Source organism: Trichomycterus rosablanca, chromosome 9 (assembly GCF_030014385.1).
Source record: "Trichomycterus rosablanca isolate fTriRos1 chromosome 9, fTriRos1.hap1, whole genome shotgun sequence".
Taxonomy (NCBI): domain Eukaryota; kingdom Metazoa; phylum Chordata; class Actinopteri; order Siluriformes; family Trichomycteridae; genus Trichomycterus; species Trichomycterus rosablanca.
The window spans coordinates 6,425,202-6,447,631 of record NC_085996.1 but is presented as its reverse complement, the minus strand read 5'-3'; the positions used below and the strand labels follow the sequence as shown (position 1 = coordinate 6,447,631).

The following is a 22,430-nucleotide window of genomic DNA, read 5'->3' as shown; positions in this document are numbered from 1 at the left end:
CATAAAGCAATTAACAGAGTTCGTCAACTCTGTCAACATCAGGTCCTAACTTTGTGATGAGCTTCACAAAAGTGCAATTTGATGTAGCGTTGACACATAAGTCTCTCTTTATTAAATAGTGACATGCAAAGATGCATACATTTTTGTAAAGGGCACAACATCTGGATCCGTAAGCAGTGGTGAAATGAGTATGTAAAGTGGAAGATGCACTGTGGCATCTGATTGAAATCATTAAAGCAACAAATATGAGAAAAGTTTCCACACAAAGGTGCCCCTTATGGTGCAAATCGTCTTTTCTAATACAGTTTTAATATTCCATAATGATAACGGCTACAGTCAGGTCAATTAAAGCTACTAAAATTGCCCTAGGTGTGTGTGTGTGCCCTGTGATGAACTGGTGACCTGTTCAGGATGTTTCCTGTCTTTTGCCCAATAGATTGGACACACTGCAACCCTGACCAGGTTGTTTGTTTGTTTGTTTATTAGGGTTTTAACGTCATGTTTGCACATATGGTTACATTCATGACAGAAACGGTAGTTACTCATTACACAAGATTCATCAGTTCACAAGGTTACATCAAACACAGCCATGGACAATTTAGTGTCTCCAATTCACCTCACTTGCACGGCTTTGGACTGTGGGAGGAAACCGGAGCACCCGGAGGAGAACATGCAAACTCCACACAGAAAGGACCCGGACCACTCCACCTGGGGATCAAACCCAGGACCTTCTTTGCCCCTGACCAAGATGAAGCAGTGGTAAAAAGGACAATGAATGAATGAAAATATACAGAATTATTATTATTATCATTAAATTTGTGAAGAATAGCTGATCCATGTTTGTATCCTGCATTAAGACAAATTAAATCAAATAAACACAAACAACAGAATTAATTCATTTTGGAAAATGGATAAATAAATAAATAAAACGTTGCAATTGAGCAGTTACATTGTGAGGAACATTGTGAGGAATATTGTGAAGAACAGTATGATGGACGTTGTGAAGAACAGTGTGATGAACACTGAGATGAACATTGTGGTAAACGTTGAGAACAGTGTTGGGATCTATTGTTTCTCTTGTATGTTTAAACCCCGCCCCTGATGCGAGGCGTGATTCTGATTGGTTGGTTTGTGGAATTTCAGTTGGAGGCTAACTGGTGATTGGCTGGTTTGTTCTGATGACGCCAGTGGCGCTTTCACTGGGCGTTGGACTCGCATCTTCATCTCAGTCTTGGTGATTTCTCCATTTTTCGTTGCGCGCTCTTGTCGGATTTTATTTCACCACACTGCTCCTCTGCTGGTGTACCTGTGAGCGAGTGTTTATTGCTCTCATCCTGACCGTAATTAGGAGGACTAAGACTTTTGGAGATTGTGTGTGTGTGTGAGCGTGTGCGGGAGCAACGGGGATCTGCGGCAGTTTCTTTGTGTGAGTTGGTGCGTGTGTCTGACCGAGCGCGCAATGGGAGCGCAATTCTCCAAAACTGAGAAAGCAGGAGAAGCTGCAACAGCTACGGCAGCTTCAGAAGCAGCAGGTTCTCCATCCAAAACCAACGGGCAGGTAAGAAAGAACTCACCTGTATCGTCTCGACAACGTGTTATTGTAATAATTACAGGCGCGCACTGGAGGGGGTGGGGGTGTGATCTCCCAGCATCCCACTGTCTTCTCACCATTCACCCAAAACTGAGCTCTGTGGGTCAACCATATTGCCTTGGAGGTTCTTTAGTTGGCTCACAGTTCTGTATTGCACAGGTTGTGCGTAAAACCCTTCTGAGATTTAAATGCGCTCTGAATTGTTCTTGTGCTATAAATGGATTTAACAGATGAAGCTTTTCTCTGTAGAATCTACAGGTTGGCCATTGTTCCAGATGATCGTGTCAGACAGGCGGTCCCTGCACCCACCCCCCCAAAAGAAACAAAACAATTCAGTAGAATGGTTAATCTCAGAACCCTTATTTTAGTATTTATTGAACTATATGACACCATTGTGTAGTTGTGCAGGTTTTGTACCAGAGTTACAAATATAGAACATATTCTAAGTCATTTGGACCAGATAAAGTTCTTTATTAGGAAGAACGTTATTGTTCCAGAAGGTTTTTTCCCCTCTCTACTAGATTTTCTAATCTAGGACAATACAATACATCTAGAACTAAAATACATCTAGAAGATTTGGAGATGCTCCAAACTGTTGCAACTACATGCATAGTCCTTTTAATGGCTTTAATTCTTGGAGGAATATTTGCAAATTTGCACATGGAACTATTGCACTATTTACACCAGCACAACAATAATGTATATATTGTATATATCTGCTATACTTATATACTCTACTTTATTTATTCTCTACATTACTCATTCTTTTAGCCACTTTTATTCACCTTTCATTAATAATAATATTACAATTAATATAATCTGTACAATCAACATTACCTGTTTAATATTCTTTAACTTGGTCACTTCTGCACTTTTACTGTATTATATGTAAATAATCTCTATATCTTGCACTTCTGGTTAGATGCTACTGCATTTCATTGGCTCTGTTCTTGTACTTCTGCACAATGACAATAAAGTTGAATCTAGCCTAATCTAATCTAACTGAAGATCTAATTGAAGGACTATTTGAACATAGTAACTGTGTGCTGAACCTAAAAATGATTTTGTTCAAGGCTTCTAATCGGCTGTTTGGTTCACCATGAAACCCAAAGATAAACAAAGATAAAATTCTTTATTCGAAAGAACGTTATTGTTTCAGAAGGTTTTTTACCCCTCTCTACTAGATTTTCTAATCTAGGACTAAAACTACAATACATCTAGAACTAAAATACATCTAGAAGATTTGGAGATGCTCCAAACTGTTACAACTACATGCATAGTCCTTTTAATGGCTTTAATTCTTGGAAGAATATTTGCAAATTTGCACATGGTACTATTGCACTATTTACACCAGCACAACAATACTTTATATTGTATCTGCTATGCTTATAAACTCTACTTTATTTATTATCATTCATTACACTTTTATTAACCACTCTGTAATTATATACTAGTGTATACTCTCTACAATCAACATTACCTATTTAATATTCTTCAACTTGGTCACTTCTGCACTTTAACTGTATTATATGTAAATAATCTCTATATCTTGCACTTCTGGTTAGATGCTACTGCATTTCATTGGCTTTGTTGTACTTCTGCACAATGACGGTGAAGTTGAATCTAATCTAAGTAGACTATTTGAACATAGTAACTGTGCTGAATCTAAAATGATTTTGTTCAAGGCTTTTGTTCAGCTGTTTGGTTCATCATGAAACCCAAAGATAAACAAACAGATTAGATTATGAAGACTCTGTGATGTAGCATCCAATGGACATAATTAATGGTAGAAAACGTTTTCCAGCCCTGAGAAAACATCTGTTATAGTCTCAAACTGTAACATATCAAGAAAAAGTTGTACATCCATACTAATTGTTCTTCAACAGACTTTTGGAGGGTCAGTCATTTTAGGAAAATCTAATTTACTTTAAGGAACCCCTGAAAGATTTGAAGCTGGTGGTGGTCCTGGGGATGGTGGTGCTGTGGGTGGTGGTGCTGGGGGTCGTTGTTTGATGTTTGTTAAAGAGAATGATGAATAAAAACAGCTGCATGACTAGATTTTGGAGGAATGTTTCTTTTTTTTTTTTTCTCAAAGTTTTTTTTTTTTTTTTTTTTTTTTTCAAAGAAAAAAATTTGAATGTTTCCCCTCCTGGGGTTCTCTCTCTCACTCACGGTATGACGTCACTCCTCTGACGTGATCGCTTTGATGATGCCGCATCGTTACCTCAGTTTGGAGTCCCAACCGCAATTGTTTGGTGTAACACTGATGCTGCAGCTCCTCATGCAGGTCATTATGAGTCACTGCAGCGTCCAATATTATTCAAAGGCAGAAAATCTTCAACCCTTCAGAAAATCAATGAAGCAGCTCTCTATTGCAGTGGCAAACATTATTAACCTGTTTAGTTAAAGTTCTACATCCATGCTAATGGCTCTTTAGTAGACTTTTGGAGGGTCAGTCATTTTAGAGAAATCATATCCTCTTTAAGGACCCCCTAAATATTTGAAGTTTTATTTTTAAATCAGGGAACTGGTGCTGGTACTGTGTTTGGTGCTGTTAGTAGTAAGGGTGGTGCTGGGAGTTCTGGTGCAGTTGCTGTGGGTGGTGCTGGTGGTGCTACTGGAAATGGGGGTGCTGGTACTGTGGGGGGTGTTGGGGTGCTGGTACTGTGATTGGTGGGAATGCTGGTGCTGGTACTGTGGGTGGTGTTGCTGGTGGTGGGGGTACTGGTAATGTGGCTAGTGGTCCTGAGGGTGTTGGTGCTGGTACTGTGGGTGGTGCTGCTGTTGATACTGGTACTGGGGGTGCTGGTACTGTGGGTGGTGGTCCTGATGGTGATGCTGGAGGTGGTTTGATGTTAAAAACAGCTGCATTATCACTGTAGATTTTGGAGGAATGTTTCCCCTCATGGGGTTCTCCCTCTCTCACGGCATGACGTCACTCCTCTGATGTGATCGCTTTGATGATGCCGCATCGTTACCTCAGTTTGGAGTCCCGACCGCAATTATTTGGCGTAACACTGATGCAGCAGCGCCTATTGGAGGGCATTATTAGTCACTGCAGCATCACAACGTTAAACATGTTGATTATTTACTATTTATTTAATTTTAATGATTTTGTGAATCCAATGAGAAAGTGATAGTGTGTAGTGGAGTTAATAATCAGTTCCTGGGCACTTGGGTGGCATCACTGGTTTAGACTGGACTTCTGTACAGAATCTACTGTGTGCATCATTTTATTCAGCAGTCGAATATCAGGACAATTCTTACACCCTGTAGAAATGAGCTGAATAATCGCTGGCACTCCTCATTTGTTAAAAACATTAATACTGAAACTTTTCTCAGCTCAGTAAACCTTCAACATTGTTTTGTAATTTTATTCAAATTTCTTTTATTCAAAGTTTTTGTTTAATTCAAGTTTTTACACTCATTTCAAATGTATATCAAATTGGCGGCTGGGAACAACTGCAATACTAAACAAGTCTGAAAAGCAACTTGGCTTTACTGATCTACATCAGTACAGTTGATCCACTGTGTTACTGGTGTTACTATTTGGGTGGTAACTGGAGTTTTGGCTGCTCCTTACTGTAAAATTGGGAATCCTAGTGAAGTTTAAAATAATCCTAACATTTGGTCTTTTCCAAAACTTTTTGCTTATCCTAATCAGGGTTGTGGGGGATGCTGGAGCCTATTCCAGCTCTCAATGGGTGCAAGGCACACAGAAACATTCTGGACAGGTCATCACTTCATTGCAGGGCAGTGCAAAATCAACAATAATAAATTATATTGGTTAATACACTCTGTGTCTGACTAAAACTGTAAGAAATGCTGGATTTTGATTATGTTTTAGGTTTGTTTTCCTGTTGGAATTTCCAACCAGCACTCATAGATTCTTAAACTAGGCAAACATAATTAAAAATGTTTTGCTTCTCTTACCATCCTCCTCACTGTGCTGTGGTTTTAAACTCACGTGTTACACTAATAACATCAGTGTTTGTAATAAGGGAGCAATATAGAATTTCTCATATGTTAACATTGTGTTTTACTTCCTGCAGGAGAACGGCCATGTGAAAGTGAATGGCGATGCAGCGGAGGTAAAGGAGGAGGTGCAGGCAAATGGCAGTGCAGCAGCTGAAGGAGAACAGGAGGAGAAAAAAGAGGAGACCAAAGAGGAACAGAATGAGGAAGCAGATAAAGCTGAAGCAGCTCCTGCAGACACAGAGGGAGAGAAAGAAAAAGAGGCTGCTGGAGAATCTGCCAGTCCAGCTCCGGCTGATGAGGAGAAACCTTCCACCAGTGAAGAGACACCCAAGAAGAAAAAGAAACGCTTCTCCTTCAAGAAGTCCTTCAAAATGAGCGGCTTCTCCTTCAAAAAGAGCAAGAAGGAAACAGCAGAAGGAGGAGACGGGGAGGAAAAGAAGAAAGAAGGAGAGGAAAATGAAACTCAAGAGGAGGAGAAGAAGGAGGAAGGAGCAGAAGCAGCAGCAGCAGAGGAAGCCAAAGCCGAAACAACAGAGGAAGTAAAGACTGATGAGAAGAAAGAGGAGACAAAGGAGGAGGAAAAAACAGAGGAGGTCAAGGAGGAGGCACCCAAACCAGAAGAGGCGGCACCAGCAGAGGAGAAGAAACCACAAGAAGAAACTAAACCAGTGGAGGAGGTGAAAACAGAGGAGAAGAACACAGAGGAAGTGGAGAAAGCAGCAGAGACAGAGGAGGAGGAACCAGCTGAAGTTCCTCCTCCCAAGCAAGAGGAGGCACCAAGCGCAGAAGAACCAGCTCCAGCTGAACAGGGAACACCTGCACCTGCTGAAACTGCTGCGGAAGAGTAACACACACACACACACACACACACACACACTCTCTCTCTCTCTCTCTCTCTCTCTCGGCACAGCTTAATTTCACTGAGTAAGGGGCGTGTCTTCATTCCATAGGCGGAACTTAAGTTAAATCTAATCAGCCAATTAGAAACTAGACATCATTACTGAGTCTTCATGTTAGATTTTGGTTGGTTTGAATGATAGTGATTGAGGTAAAAGTTATATGGATTGAGCTAAACTAATTCCGTGACAAGTTTTGCTATCTGACTCACTAATAATACTATTATAACTAGTATGATAAAATGTGGTGGGCGGAGCTTAAGTCTGATCAGTTGCATACAATACATAGATGTGCCCAGGTGTAACCATAATGCTGGCGTAATGTTAGCAATGTGTTGGCTTTAGATAGCTAAAGATGACCATTATGTAATTTAACTCACACACAGAGTAACGTTATCTAGGCAAATAGTGAACGTGACTAATATCAGAAACCTACCGAGATAATATTATTTAGGCTGTATTGCGAATGTTAGAATGTTAGCTCAGCTCTGCAATTAGTTAGATAGATAGTTGGGTACCTAAACTATGCCAAACTAAAATAATGTGCCGGTCTTACAGTTTACATTACTACAACATTGAGATTAGAAAGGCTAACTTGCCCTCTGGCTAACTTTGGTGTTAGTGTTATAATAGCTGACTAGTTTCGAGCTGACCTTACGTACCTTACCTAACAATGTATCAGGCTAACATTAGTGCAGTTCAGCATTTTGACAGCTGGCTAACTTTAAACTTTTGTATTGTTTCGTTGTTGTAAGTATTCAATGCGACTAGAAGAAAGGTTATACATGCTGGTTATGACATGCATATATGACCCAGTTTGTGATTGTCTGATCAGATTTAACTTAAGTCTAGCTTAGCATGAGCCAGGAATGCCAATCTCTCAGCAACATCAGAATGTGCCAGCGGAAAACATTCCGAACTGACTTTTTCCTGGTCAGAATTTGTCTGTAGCTGGAAGATTTTGACTTTTTTGATAAATTTCCTCCTGATTTTTAAAACTTTAGCTAGGTAACAAGTGGGCGGGGCCAAATTAGATAACAAATTACACCTTTTTCAATTCAGTATTAATTTTATTATTTTTATAAGCTGTTTTATACAAACAACAAAAGTGAAGATTAAACAGAATTGGTGGAGGATATGAAAGTGGGGGGCTGGGATGCAAACGATGGGGTGGAGTTACTGAATGAGACTAAGTTGTGTATTTTGTCTAAATAAAAGTCACCAATAAACACTAAATTTTGTACCAGGTGAATCTTTTAGCTGGTTGTTTTTAGTGTCAGGCTGGGGTGCATTCAACGTCAGCCTGAATTTACTGTGTAATTATGTATAGGAGGGGCGCATTGAACTGTGATTATTGTACAAATAATAAAATCAATCTTCAATCTCAGACCAAACACATTCAGTTTTTACAACCAGGCTCATTTTTGTAAGATAAATGAAATTTTAAATTCATTCTAAAGTGATTTTTGAACTTGACTTCAAGCTGTGACTCTTTCTACTGTGGTATGATCTTTCTAAACTTTTACGAAGTTCTCAATCCTGTCGCTCTGGCAGTTTCTCGTAGCATTTTCCTGTCTTTTTTTTTTTTTTTTTTTTTCACTTTGTAAATACTGGAGAAGTTTTTCTACCGGTTTGATTTTGAGATTAAATGTAACTTTTTGGAAATGTTCAGGTGTCTGTCAGCACAATAAAGAAAAAATAAATGTGAATAAAATTTCAAACAAACTGCTGTTTGATTTGTTTTTTTTATTTAAGTCGTTTACTTGATGAAGGTTAGACTGGTAGAAAATTCCTGTTGGTTTTAAATTTCATGAGTGTGAGGAGAAAATGAACATCAGGAGAACCTGGACAATTCCTCTTACAGTAAAACAGAGCGAGAAAACCATCCAACAATCACATGAAGCTTCATCCATGTAACTTATAAGTGACTTTCTGTAACAGCTTTTTTGTTTATGATTATTATATAACTGGTGTTCACGTTTGTCTGTTCTTTAAAGCAAATTATAGACATACATTGCACAATTTACTTACAATGTTAAAAAAACAATATAAATAATATATTGTGACATAAAGGCAATTAAGTCGTTTTAATGTAACGACTGTTTGGCTAAAATGTAATAATAATTACAGACCTACAGCGACTTTATAAAAAAATAGTTTCTGTGATTTGAGGTCTAGTGATTTGTTTTTGATAACTGAATTGAACTTGAAATTCAACACTCCAGCAGATTTTTCCAATACTTTCCTACAGTATACACACACACACACACACACACACACTTGCACATACGTCGTATTATTGTGGTTAAGCTGTGAAGTATCAGGTTTTCCTACTGACTGGGAAATATAAGAACTATCTCTCTCTCTCTCTCACACACACACACACACACACTTGCACATACGTCGTATTATTATGGTTAAGCTGTGAAGTATCAGGTTTTCCTACTGACTGGGAAATATAAGAACTATCTCTCTCTCTCTCACACACACACACAGTGTTACGTACAATAATTGGCGCCCCCTGCTGGACTTGCTGTATCACCACTAGCCAAAGACAATAGAGTCTCAGCTCAAACGTAGCTTTCTTTATTGACATGACACATAAGAACATTCGCATTGCCAAAGCATAGTTACATAATTAGGAAAAATCCTAAAAAGAAAATAATAACAAAAATAATAATATCTAAACAATAGTTACAGATATACATAAAAATTTAAGAAAAACAGTGCGACTAGTAACAACATCAACAATGACAGTAATAATACTAAAGGTAATCAGTAATAAGAATATACATTTGTGTGTGTGTGTTTGTGTGAGAGGCATAATCACCCACTGTCCCTCACCTGGTGGCAGACCTGTGTATAGTGTTCTCTCTGTGCTCCCCCAGCAGGTGGGGCAGTTTGTCAAGGTCTGGTAGTAAGTTAAAGCTGGGGATGATGGTCTCTCTCTTGGGATGATGGGCTCTCTTTTCAGTGTACATTGAGTTAATCAATAACCAACAAGTGAATCGATTATTTGATTAATGCTGATGGTTGAAAATGTCATTTAAACTCATTTTCTATCAGCTGACATTTGTTTTCAACCGATAGAGAAGTTTCAGTCAGTACAGCGCAAGAACACTGATTCGAAACACATTCTTACCCAACCTCAGTGCACATGAGTCAGCTTTGTGTACCGCCGTATTAATAGTTTCTATTCTGAGCTTTTTATGCATTTATGTCAGTTACATAATGAACAGTGTAACTTCACACAATAAAGTAGTTATACACAAAGTAAAGTAAGTTTGTGTCTGTGTTGAGGTGAACACATGGATCTGTGTGGAATGATGTGATTTTGCATCATGTTCTAGTATACAGGTAAAAACTCTTGTTAGCATTATATATATACAGTATATATATATATATATATATATATATATATATATATATATATATACAGTATATATATATATATATATATATAAATAAGCATGATAATGATTCACAAAGGTTGCATCTCTATTGTATTGTTTTTAATATGAAAATGTAGATTTCCTATTTGCTTTAAACTGCTAAGAGACGTGTACAGCCTTATACCTTATATAACCTTGTATAGTGTTGATTTTACAGATGTAAAGACCACACACAGTTCAGTCATTATAAAGTGTGTGTGTAGATGAGTTATGTTAGTGTGTGTGCTTGAAACATATTAAATGCACGCTTATTATAAGTTGCTAATCAGAGTTTCTACCTTTATACTGGAACATGATGTAAAATCTCCACATCATCACACAGCTCCACATGTGCAGACTCTAACAAGCAGTCTGACTCCATACCGACGCAAACTGGCCTCGCTGTTTGTGATTTTTTTTTAATTGTGTGAAGTTACACTGTTCATTGTGTAACTGACATAAATGCATAAAAAGGCTCAGAACAGGAACTGTAAATACTGTGGTACACAGCTGACTCATGTGCACTGAGGTTGGGTAAGAGTATGTTTCGAATCAGAGTTCTTGCTCTGTACAGACTGAAACTGATTCTCTAGGTTGAAAATGAAGCTCAGCTACTAGAAAAGTAATTTAAATGACACTGCCCCCTCCACACACACACACACACACACACACACACACACACACACACACACACACACACACACATCAGCACTAAGGGCAGTAAGATACAGTGTTTTTAAGTGGACACTAAAACATGTGCATGGTGAATGACATAACTACGGCTTGCTACTGATTGGAGGAGTCTGCAGTATACCAACTTAACCCGGTCTCCCCTCTCTGGCTCTGGATACCAGGCTTGGCATTACATGGCATCCTTGTTTACAGTTCGCATGGCAAACGTGTGAGGTCGCGCGCATCGAGGCACCTCCACACGTGCACGCGCGCTTAGATGAAACGCTGGAGCGCACCGCGGACTCGGAGACGATCAGACGAGGAGGAACGATGTTCTGATGTTCTGATGGTCTGATAACGATCACTTTCTCTTCGTTTGGATGATCCAGAACTGCAGAAGCGTGACACACGTTCCATAGGTAAGTTCAGATCTTTCTTTGTCTGCTGCGGGTTTGTTCGGTGTGAGATGGGTAATGTTGGCATGACCATACAATTGGCAGAGAATGGAAACTACTGTACTGTGATGACCAGTGGAAACACACGTGTTTTTTTGGGCATTCAGGCAATGCCAATGTACGTCCTGCGTCCAGCCATTCATTTCTAATAAAGCACGTACACACACCGCACCACACAGCCTGGCATGGACTGAATTCTTATTGATCTTCCACAGCATTTTATTTCACCTTACTCCACTAATTAACACGACTGGATACACATGACAAAAACGTAGGTGTGTCATAGAGGTAAAATCGGGCGCACATGCCGGGTGACCCTAGAAGAGCCTAAATGCGGGCTTATTTAGTCAGCAGGGCAAGTCGTCCCGTCCTAATCTATAAATAGACTTAATGTGCTTAATGGACACAGCCTGGTTTCTATTTGTGACAGAAAACACTGCACATCGCACTGACCTTGAACCGTCAGCCAGAGTAAATGCATCATTACTGCGTTTTACTTTGTACCATTAGAACCATTATATTACACTAATGATGTACCGTTTGTTGGTTCTTACCACAATATAAGGGTCCAAATGACTGATATCACAGAAAGCACATATTCATTCATTCATGTGTCCATTCATGTATCTCTTTATCCATCCAGTTTATCCTGGCTAGGGTTGCAGTGGGTCTGAAGCATGTCCCAGAAACATTTACAACACCCCTTAGCAACAGAAGGTAGATGAGACATTAAGTACCTGTAGATGTACATCTTACAACCACCTAAGTGTTTAATAACCACATCAGGGTTATTATGGTGTGAAAGCAATCAAGCCATGTAACCATTCGGTACTTTATTCACTCATTCGTTTTCTTTTACGGGCGGCACGGTGGCTAAGTGGGTAGCACTGTCGCCTCACAGCAAGAAGGTCCTGGGTTCGATTCCCAGGTGGGGCGGTCCGGGTCCTTTCTGTGTGGGGTTTGCATGTTCTCCCTGTGTCCGCGTGGGTTTCCTCTGGGTGCTCCGGTTTCCTCCCACAGTCCAAGGACATGCAAGTGAGGTGAATTGGAGACTAAATCGCCCACGACTGTGTTCTATATAACCTTGTGAACTGATGAATCTTGTGTAATGAGTGACTACCGTTCCTGTCATTAATTTAACCAAAAGTGTGAAACATGACGTTAAAATCCTAATAAATAAATAAATTTTCTTTTACCTTGTCATCCTGGTTAGGTCTGGAGGGTTTTGATACAACTCTTTAAATGTTAATAACCATGATTATTATTATTATTATTCATTTCAATCAACCACTTTATCCTGGTCAGGGTGGCGGCAGGTCCAGTTCCACGTGGTGGAAAGTTCGAAATACCCTGGGCAAGGTGCCATCCTATCAAAAGGCTCTGGCTTTAGTAAATGTTTTACTTTGTGGTTTATTTTGTTTTAATGTGTGAACTAAAGCCACCTTGGTGCAGCTGACAGAGTGGGTGTCACACTAACATAGTTTTTTAGGACCCGGCGCAGTGCAGTGGGTGTTTTGAATTGCCACTGAAGTGTAAATGTGTGATGCCCTATATGTGTCTGGGTAGCACGTAAACACTTGGACCCTGACCAATGAGTAAAAATGAGTGAGAATTAATGAATTAGCTCTAGGGTTTAATCCTGAGTGTAGTTACACTCTCTTTTTAATTTGGCATGTTCTTTTTAGTGTCTGCATGTACTTTTTCCAGATACTCCAATTTCCCCCTACGTATAAAAATAGGCCAGTGTGTGGAATTGATATTTTAAATTGCCCCTAGGAGTGAGAGAGTTCAACATAGCATTGTCCTATTTCCACATTGATTTGTGATGTCATCATGACCTATACTAACCTATACTTTGATATCATAATATGTTATTGTGGCACAGTGGCAAGCGGATGCCACACAGCAACATGGGTCTTGGGGACCTGGGTTTGATTCTAGGCTTAAGTTATTTACTGCCAGGAGTTTGGCAGGTTCTTCTTATGTCTGTGTGTTTTTTCCCCACCTCCTAATACACCAATAGAAGATGGCTACGCTGCTCTAAATTACCCGTAGGTGTAAGTGAAAGTAAATGTGCGAGTGTGTGGCCATGTGGCACCAGATCCACTGTGACCCTAATCAGGTTTAATTGGATGTTGAATATAAATACATGAATGATGTACTCATAGAAGAATTACAGATATACTGGTACATCTTTCATCAGATTTTAAAGTGTAATTATATTGTGTTGTCTTAGCGCATGAGCCACGGTCCCCTTATCAGTCTCTGCCCCAGTGGGGGAGTGTGTGCTTTTGCTGTGCCACCCAGGAAAAGCTAGATTTTAATTGGCCTTGCTGATCATAACAGAAACGTTGAAACTATGAGCACCTGCTAGCAAAATTAATTGTGCCCAGGAGACTAAATAGTTAAAATCGGTCTGGTTTATTCTGGCCCTGTTTTCACACTTACTTTATACTTTATGTTTTCAGTACTATGGTATGGTGTAACTGTGTGCACAGCTGGGGTCGAAGCACATTATATTCCCAAAAGGTGTTTGTGTGTGTCTGCCCTGTGATGGAGTGGCGACCTGTCCAAGGTGTTTCCTGCTTTTCACTCAATGAATCAGACCTTGGCCAAGAAAATGACCCTGACCAGGATAAAGCAAAATGAATGAATTAACAAAATGCTTACTAGGGTTTGTAATGTATCTGTTTACACCTTATGGCTTATCTGATGTTTTCTCCACTGATTTACACCATCTGGAGCTGCCAGCCGGCGTCTGTTGTTTGCAGAGGTGCGTGCAGATAAATAGGCTGAGCTTTTGTGTACGACCTCCGAGACCTGGTCGTAACTCACATATTCCTTCACTTAATCAGATGGGAAATATCTCAGTCGTGCTGGTGCTTCTGAGCGATGAGATTGTGTCCCCTTGGATATGTTACTTTGCACAGACATGGTTCCGGTTTCCTTAATAAAGATGTATGACTATTTATCAGGATATTAAAACTGTATCAAAAACTGTATATACACTATATTGCCAAAAGTATTCGCTCGTCTGCATTCACACGCATATAAACTTGAGTGACGTCCCATTCTTAATCCATAGGATTTAATATGATGTCGGCCCACCCTTTGCAGCTATAACAGCTTCAACTCTTCTGAGAAGGCTTTCCACAAGGTTTAGGAGTGTGTTTATGGGAATTTTTGACCATTCTTCCAAAAGCGCATTTGTGAGGTCAGACACTGATGTTGGACGAGAAGGCCTGGCTCGCTCTAATTCATCCCAAACGTGTTCTATCAGGTTGAGGTCAGGACTCCACCACTCAAGTTCTTCCACACCAAACTCGACTGGACTTGTTGCACAGGTGGCATCCTATCACGGTACCGCGCTGGAATTCACTGAGCTCCTGAGAGCGACCCATTCTTTCACTAATGCTTGTAGAAGCAGTCTGCATGCCGAGGTGCTTGGTTTTATACACCTGTGGCCATGGAAGTGATTGGAACACCTGAATTTAATGATCTGGATGGGTGAGTGAATACTTTTGGCAACATGGTGTATGTATAAAAAACAGGGCTGCTTCAGAACATCCCTCTGGATAAAGACAATAGAGGAAACCCAGGTCCCGAAGGAGGGATTAAATCACACAGTTACATTGAGAATGCCTAGAGCTTCCCCAGCAGGATCTGAGGTTTGTCGATGGGGATCTTTTTAGTCGACAAAATATGAAATCGGTTGAGATAAAACTGAATAAAAAGAGATTAAATTACATTAAACATCAGACTAATGTATAAACGTGTTTCAGTGAAGGGTACAAAATACGAAGGTAATGCTTTTTTCTGTTTACATTTATTTACTTACAGTAATCCACCATTTATAATTTCAATTATTTGACTTGTGCTAAGATTTTTATATCAACAAAGGCCAAATCCCAAATCACTATGTATGCTTTTATTTATTTATATTTATTTATTAGGATTTTAACGTCATGTTTTACACTTTGGTTACATTCATGACAGAAACGGTAGTTACTCATTACACCAGTCGTGGGCAATTTTGTATCTGCAATTCATCACACTTGCATGTTTTTGGACTGTGGGAGGAAACCCACACAGACATGGGGAGAACATGCAAACTTCACAAAGAAAGGACCCAGACCGCGTCACTCCATGCTTTTTAAATACAGTATAACACTATGTTGAGGTAGAATGTACATAGTGGACTATATGCATAATAAACCACCACCTTTATTTCTCTCAGAATTCAGTCATTACCAATTCCCAATTGCTGATTCTTCTCTATCACATGACATCTACCAATCTGGTATTCTTCCAATTATGGCTAGCACATGTTTCCTCTGAGACATGTAAAGCCAGTCACTGCTTGTTTTTAATTCACAGCTTATGTGTCATTATAGGGCTGGTCAGTCACTTGAATGACCAGAATGACTGTAATTAGGAGCAAACCCCCTTTGCCACTATGACACCCACTGATCTTCTGAAAAAACCTTTTAAATTGTCTTTAAGAATTTTTGCCCATTTAATTAATAAAAACAGAGGGTGACCTAATACTTTTCACCATTTGTACAACTAAATCTTCTTTCTTTATGAAAATATATAATAATAGAAGTTTAAGACATTGACAGAGTAACTATATAATTTTTTACTGTGTATTAATTGGGCTCATTCATTTGATTATTAGGCTGTTTTGTGTGTGTGTGTGTTGGCGGCAGTTTGAAAAGGCCATTGGGCTGTTTTTCTTTACCCAGACCTTGTAAAACTGACCTTTCAAGCATAGTTGCTTTATTGATCACTAGCGCTTTGCACTGCAGTGTAAAGTAAAATTGCCTCATGCAAACTGCTTCTGGATATTTTCACTTTATTCTTAAGATTGTTATTATTTCCTTATTATTCTCATTATTTTTGTTATTTATGAGAAAAAATGTTGTAATACCACATGCTTTGTTCATTGATGCCACATGTTACACTTTCTGTTTTCTTCTAATTTAGTTTCTAATTTCCAACAGTATAAATATAGTTGTGCTATTTGTCATAGACAAAAATTCTCGTTCTTAAGTTACATTTGTTTATGCCTGGAAATTTATATGGACACATGTGAAGTTACTTGTTTCTTCTTTACACCAGCCAGCGATGGATTTTCACAGGCATCCTGTGTATAGAGTCATGTTATGCCCCACGTGTACCTCCAGTGTCCAAAGGGCTCCAACGAGTCTTGTTGCAGCAGTGAGGAGAAAGTTTATCTAACCATCCCTTCCTCTGCCATGTCTAGACCACTAACTCTCCATGTTGATACAGAACTCTACAAGTTAATGAATTCCCTATTTTCTCTTTTTTCTGTTTTGATACACTGGTTTCCTTTGGTTCTCTTTATCATTCCATAAACAAACCTGTAGGTGAATTGTCTACTCTTTGTCATTGGTGCTTAGTGTCCTGCCATATATTGCCACCCTGTTTATGCTGTACTGTATTTCTGCTTTGAAAACACCATTACCCAGATAAGAATGTAGCCTTTACTAAAGCTGAATGATTGACTATTTTACTTACAGCCTAGATTTTAATGACAACACTGGAAGCATCATTGGGTTTAGAAAGTAAAAGATCAACCTAGCTATTTTTTACCCTACCCACTGTTGCACTCTACCCGAGTCATTAATAAGCAAAATATGAGTATTTATTTACTTATGCCTGGAAATTTACTGGTGAAAATGGTTTTTCACCTCTGTGTCCACTTCTTTGTCGTGCAGTGCCTGGTTTACAGTTTGGAACCTTATACAGACCAGTTAGGTGTGCAGAATGTACACAGAAACTCTAGTTTGACCTCATAATGATCCTGAATGTTCTCACTGTTTACTGATCATTTGGGATACAAAACTTGTAAAATTCTAGTCAAATATTAACATTTATTAACATGTTGTTACAAAACCTTCCAACACATAAAATACATTGCCTGAAGCTTCCTACAATCCATATGAAAATCTTTAACATAGATTGTTGTGATTATACTGGTGTATCTCTTCATCTAAAAACACGGTCTAGATGATCTGTGTTCATATACCGTGGAACACAACCAGCTTGAGTTTTCCCCACAGGCCTTAATAAATCATTTATCGCCACAGCCGGTGAGAAATCCTGAATGAGATCAATCAAAGGCTTGCCATGATTGCTATCCCTGCTCTTCTATTGCCATCCATCTTGTCACAGACTATTATCAGTGTAAACAGAGAGATTATTACAACACTGTGTGTCTTCTGATCAGCTTCACTTCCTCAACATCTGTTTATCTGAACATAAATCGTGCCATGTCTTGTGCCATGAAATAGTCCACACACAAAATGTCTTGTTGATGTTCAGCAGCACATTAAAAACGCCCCACAGCCCCAGGTGTGGTTTATTTTTAGCTCTGGTGATGACATGCTCAGATCAGGAGATTTATGACAGCGCAGCAGGTTGTCTGTGAGGCTTTGACCTTAAACAACCCTTGATATTGTAGATTAGCATCAGGTTTTATCATTTTAGCGTTCTTTAACCCTCACTACTCTGAAGGATATGGTTTCATTTGAACAGTCGGTACACTAAATGTCTGAAATCCTGGTCCTTAAGCCAGACCTACTGCCAACAGGTGTATAACATTCACTGTAACCATGAGGATGAAATGAATAAATGAATGAGTTATCGAATGGCCAAAATGCACCATTGTTTTATTCAGCATGACTTGCACCTCTGGCTCATTTTTTGTAAAATGATCATTAGAGGAGAACCTTGAACCTCCATTAAAAGCATTCAAGGCTAGATATGGCACAGATATGGCACTGATATTCAGAAGTGTTTTATAAATAAAAGTCCTATGAATAGAAGTCCCTATATAGCAAACTGTCATTTACACACAGATATAGAGATTTTAATGGTAAATGCATTTTTTGCATAAAGCAATACAATTTAATCAAATTAAAGACTAGATTCTGGTGCCTATACCACCATAGTGGTATGGTGTGCAAAAAGGAGTTAAACATTTCAGCTTGATTTTGGTATCAACAGTAAAAAAGAGACTCACAAAAATGATGAACAAGGTGTTTTACATTGTATAGTTGTATTTTAATTTTTGCATGTGGGATATACCGTATACCAGTGTTTTAAGACATCTGTAAATAATATTAATAAGAATAAATACCTAACTAGTTTTTGGAAGGTTGCTGGTTCAAGCTCTTCCACTGCCAGGGTGTAAATGTTGGGTTTAATTGCTTAGATTGTGTTCAGTCACAAATGTAAATCACTTTCCATAAAAAAGAGCTGGAGCAGAGCTTCTTAAAGCCTGGAAAGCAAGGACAAGAGTTTTGAACTTTGATCCTGGTGGTGACAGGAGGCCAATGGATTTTAGTAAATAGAGGTTTGGTAGGTTGTGAATCAGACAAGAAGCAACACAAATGCTCTTTAACGGAGATGTGGAACTGATATGAAGGCTGATCAGCAAGTGAAAAAATTATGTATGCAAGAGCCTGCATGGGAATCTGAGTGGTTTCTATGACCAGATCAGGATGCATGTTTCTAAAATTGTAATAAACAAATCTGCACCATCTGATCTTTTAGTGAACTGGTTTGTAACTACAGCTTCACAAACCTTCTGTATCAGTACTGATACAAGAATGTATAAAAGGATTCATGTTCTTGTGTTCTCTTTAATAGTAGGGCATACTGAACAAATCCTGTATTGACTGATTTAAGATTTCTAGGCAACACTTTGTATTGCATGAACATGATACATCCTGGTGTAACTGATGGGCCTGGGTACCACCCTGCTGGTGGTGAAGGGTGGCAGCTCCTCAGACAGTATGAAGAAGCATCTTGGAAAACAACCAAGAGCATACAACTGAGTTTGCCAAACCATGATTACACTTTGTCTTAAATGTAGACATAATTTCTCATTTCCAAAAGCTCTCAGTAAATCCTCCATTGAGCCTTTAATCTGCTGTGCTTTAGTGTAAAGCACCCATGGTAGTTGGCATCAGCTGAGATGTGGCAGGATAGATTTGGTTATGGCTTTGCTGCATTAAGGCCATTGTACAGAGAGTTCACTTACAGTTACATAAAATCATCAGCCAATTTCGACCACTGCTGATCAGTTAAAGTCTCGTATCAAGCAAGTATGGACACACATTTCACTTGCAAAACAGCAACAATTAATGAATTGAGTTTCCAAACCATTAAAAGTCCATCAAAGGACCATTAAAAGTGATGGAACCGTAGTAAACGTACCTCTGTCCCAACTTTTGGAGTATGTCGCAGGCATCAAATTTAAAATTTTAAGATGATCAATGAAAACATCGGAAATCTTGATGATATGCTGCATGTATTCCATTGCAGCCTTCTCGATACGACATACCAGCTCCTGTAGTGTGCGTCTTTCAACGAATCCTGAAACTATTCATTCATTCATTCCAATTAGGGTTGCAGGAAGGGGGGGGGGGGTGCTGGAGCCTATCCCAGCTTTTCAATGGGCGCAAGGCACACAGTAACACCCTGGATGGGATGCCAGTCCATCGCAGGGCACACACACACACACACACACACACTTTCACCTATAGAGCAGTTCAGTGTCTCCAATTAACCTGACTGCATGTTTTGGACTGTGGGAGGAAACCGGAGCTCCCGGAGGAAACCCACGGAGGAAAAGACACGGGGAGAACATGCAAACTCCGTGCCACCCCTGAAACTAGTAATATAAAATAAATAATAATAATAGTTTGTGGTTTCTGTTTCTGGTCTCTGTGCCCTGTTCCTTGCTTGTTGTTTTGTTGATCCCCCGGTGTCTCACCTGTGTCTGTCTACTGCTTATGATTATGGATTTTCCTTAAATGACCTTGTCTGCATATGAACTGACCATCGTTTCTGTCTCGCCTCTTCTTGGTCTAACAGGACTCAACTGTTAGCATTATGAATGAGTTTTTTAATGATTAAATATCTGATCTCCTGCAGATTATGATATGAGGAAAAACATCCAGAGATGACTGAAGTGGAGGCTGTTGTCACTGACTTTGCTGCCACGGGACGGACTGGTCGACGAAATGCCCTGCCAGATATTTTAGATTCTACTGCCGGTCCTGAAGCAGCAGACCTGCCAAACAAACTAGCAGACCTTACTGTAGGAGGTATGCTAACCACGTAGCATTTGATCAATGTAGTTTGTCATGTCATTGAGTGAGATTCTGTATCAGGAACCACCTTAAACTAGTACCCCTTATTAACCTGTATTTTAGCTAGCCTGTCAGCTGATTTTGCAGATGATGTGACATTACTTTTCATAATTCACTGACTCCAGGCATGAACAAATGTAACTTAAGAATGAGAATTTTTATCTATGACAAATAGCACGACTATATTTATACTGAAGAACAACAGGTCTACACTGGACAATGTGCTTACTTCAGCAGTGTAAAGGCAAGACGTGGCAGTAAAAAGTAATACATAAAAGTGTTTAGACACCAGTTATTTTTATTGGCAGGGCTTTGTTACAAATCCTTAGTTGGCAATTACAGTGTTGAGGTGTCTAAGATAAGGAAAATGAGGTTTTGTAGCAGTTGCTCTTGGCAAATTGTCTTCAATTCTTCGAAGAAACAAAAGTACATCCAATGGACTAGACTTTTTTTCAATCATTCAAGTCAGGAGACTATTAGGAGACAGAGTTATTCTGTCATCTTGTTGAAATGACTAGATTTAGATTTATTTTCAGGACAGTGAACCCCCAAATTAAATTCTCCTTTTGCATCTCCTGCACACAAACTGATCATACAAACATGTCTTGATGGGCCGTGCCTTGTGCAGTTGCAGATTTTGTGCAACTGATTTGAGAGACATTAGTTATGAATTTGGCTAAAATACATAATCTCAAAAGTTATGGTGGTTTCTGAATACTTTTTGCTTCATAGTGTCTATAAAGTTCACTCACCATGTCCTTTGGTATCTACTCTTTACAGACAATGCCAAGCAAGAAGGAGAAGGGCCATCATCAGCTGACCCAGACAGGGACCCTTCAGAAGGAAAGGACCAGGCAGAGGGCACATAATTTAAACCATTACTGCTTAAAATAGGACTAAAAAGAGGAGCAGAGACAGTACCAGAGTACCTCCTCCTGCCCTTATGACCGGACAACTGCTACACCATAGTCTGTGTTATGCAAGATCAGCATCATCACCTGTGGATGATACACCGCTGAGGGCTGATGGAGGAGCAAAAACATGTGTTTATTAAAAATTCAATTTAAAGGCTCAGCAATTGGGTGGTTTTATACTTGGATGGTAGTCAGAAACATTGCAGCCCACCAGGTCCCATCCCATTAATGGTGGGAAGAGAATATTCTATTTTTTAGTTGATTTAAAAACACAATCGTTAATCGGATAGTATTTTAAATGTTGATCTGTCTGTCTGTTTGCACAATAACACAGCATTTCATTTGTTATCAAGGGGACAACCTGCAAAACGTGGATGCAATCTGTAAAAAGTGGATGCAATTTTTAAACAGATTGGAACACACTTCTTCTATACTCCAGACACCCCACAAAATGACCCAAAAACACAGAGAACAATTCTTTAGCTCATGAAAACATTATTTTTATAAATTTGGGGTTTGTTGTTGTTGTTTATGTTCTGGATGAAGATCAGCTAATATTTTCCCCAGGTGGTTTATGGATGCCCATACAAACACATTTTCTTTCAGCACAAGTTCTGTTTCATGTATTTTGGCAGTCGGGGGCAGGCAAACTATTTATAAGAACACAGAACACATAATTTATTTATATATTTATTATTATTATTTTAACTTATTCAATATTCATAGTTTTCATTTATATAATAGTATTTATTTTCTATGTTGGGCACCAGTACAACAAGCCAAATTCCTTGTATGTGAAAACTTACTTGGCAAGATTTCAAATTCTGATTGTAATTTTGTTGAGTTATCACAATCAATAAAATAATTTTGGAGGCCATGCCAAAAGTAAATAAGCATTTTAGAACAGCACTAAATTATGAATCTAATTTACTTATTACTTATTTACTTTTGTCCAGGCACATTTGCAGAAAAGTAAACATCTAAAAAGAAATTTGTTTTATCATTCAGTCACAAAAAGGAACAGAAATCATATAAATTTTAAGGCTACCGTGACAAACATGACCATTACAAGTGTATGTAAATGTTTGACCTGAACTGTAGGACTCGATCCATGCTGTGAATCCAGTGTATCGTCTGTTTTGAGCTGTGTACCAAATACTGCCATGTTGTTAAATAAACTCTGTATTTAGTTTTTATTTGTTGCTGATTTATGCTTTTGATTTGGGTGTAGATTACAAATGATAATATGAGATCTGCATGATATTTATCTTATTTTACTGTTGCCACAGAAAACCACATTTACTACTT

General features: G+C 38.9%; 2 protein-coding genes across 2 annotated transcripts; both read left to right on the top strand.

Annotated features, from left to right (window-relative positions):
* The first annotated feature begins 1,251 nt into the window (after positions 1–1,251).
* On the top strand, positions 1,252–8,169 carry marcksa (myristoylated alanine-rich protein kinase C substrate a). The gene is made up of 2 exons (XM_063001750.1): positions 1,252–1,558; positions 5,644–8,169. Exons 1-2 carry the CDS (start codon positions 1,460–1,462, stop codon positions 6,415–6,417), a joined length of 873 nt encoding a protein of 290 aa, XP_062857820.1. The 5' UTR covers positions 1,252–1,459; the 3' UTR covers positions 6,418–8,169.
* Positions 8,170–10,904: 2,735 nt separating this feature from the next.
* On the top strand, positions 10,905–22,295 carry pkib (protein kinase (cAMP-dependent, catalytic) inhibitor beta). Its single transcript, XM_063001031.1, has 3 exons — positions 10,905–10,987; positions 19,991–20,163; positions 20,989–22,295. The coding sequence occupies exons 2-3, from the start codon at positions 20,019–20,021 to the stop codon at positions 21,075–21,077; spliced, it is 234 nt and encodes a 77-aa protein (XP_062857101.1). The 5' UTR covers positions 10,905–10,987; positions 19,991–20,018; the 3' UTR covers positions 21,078–22,295.
* The last annotated feature ends 135 nt before the right edge of the window (positions 22,296–22,430 follow it).

Bases quoted from the DNA above. Each gene is read 5' to 3' on its own strand.
- pkib (XM_063001031.1), top strand. From the start codon at position 20,019: ATGACTGAAGTGGAGGCTGTTGTCACTGACTTTGCTGCCACGGGACGG. The intron at 20,164-20,988 runs GTATGCTAACCA...TACTCTTTACAG, and splicing joins AGCAGACCTTACTGTAGGAG to ACAATGCCAAGCAAGAAGGA.
- marcksa (XM_063001750.1), top strand. From the start codon at position 1,460: ATGGGAGCGCAATTCTCCAAAACTGAGAAAGCAGGAGAAGCTGCAACA. The intron at 1,559-5,643 runs GTAAGAAAGAAC...TACTTCCTGCAG, and splicing joins CATCCAAAACCAACGGGCAG to GAGAACGGCCATGTGAAAGT.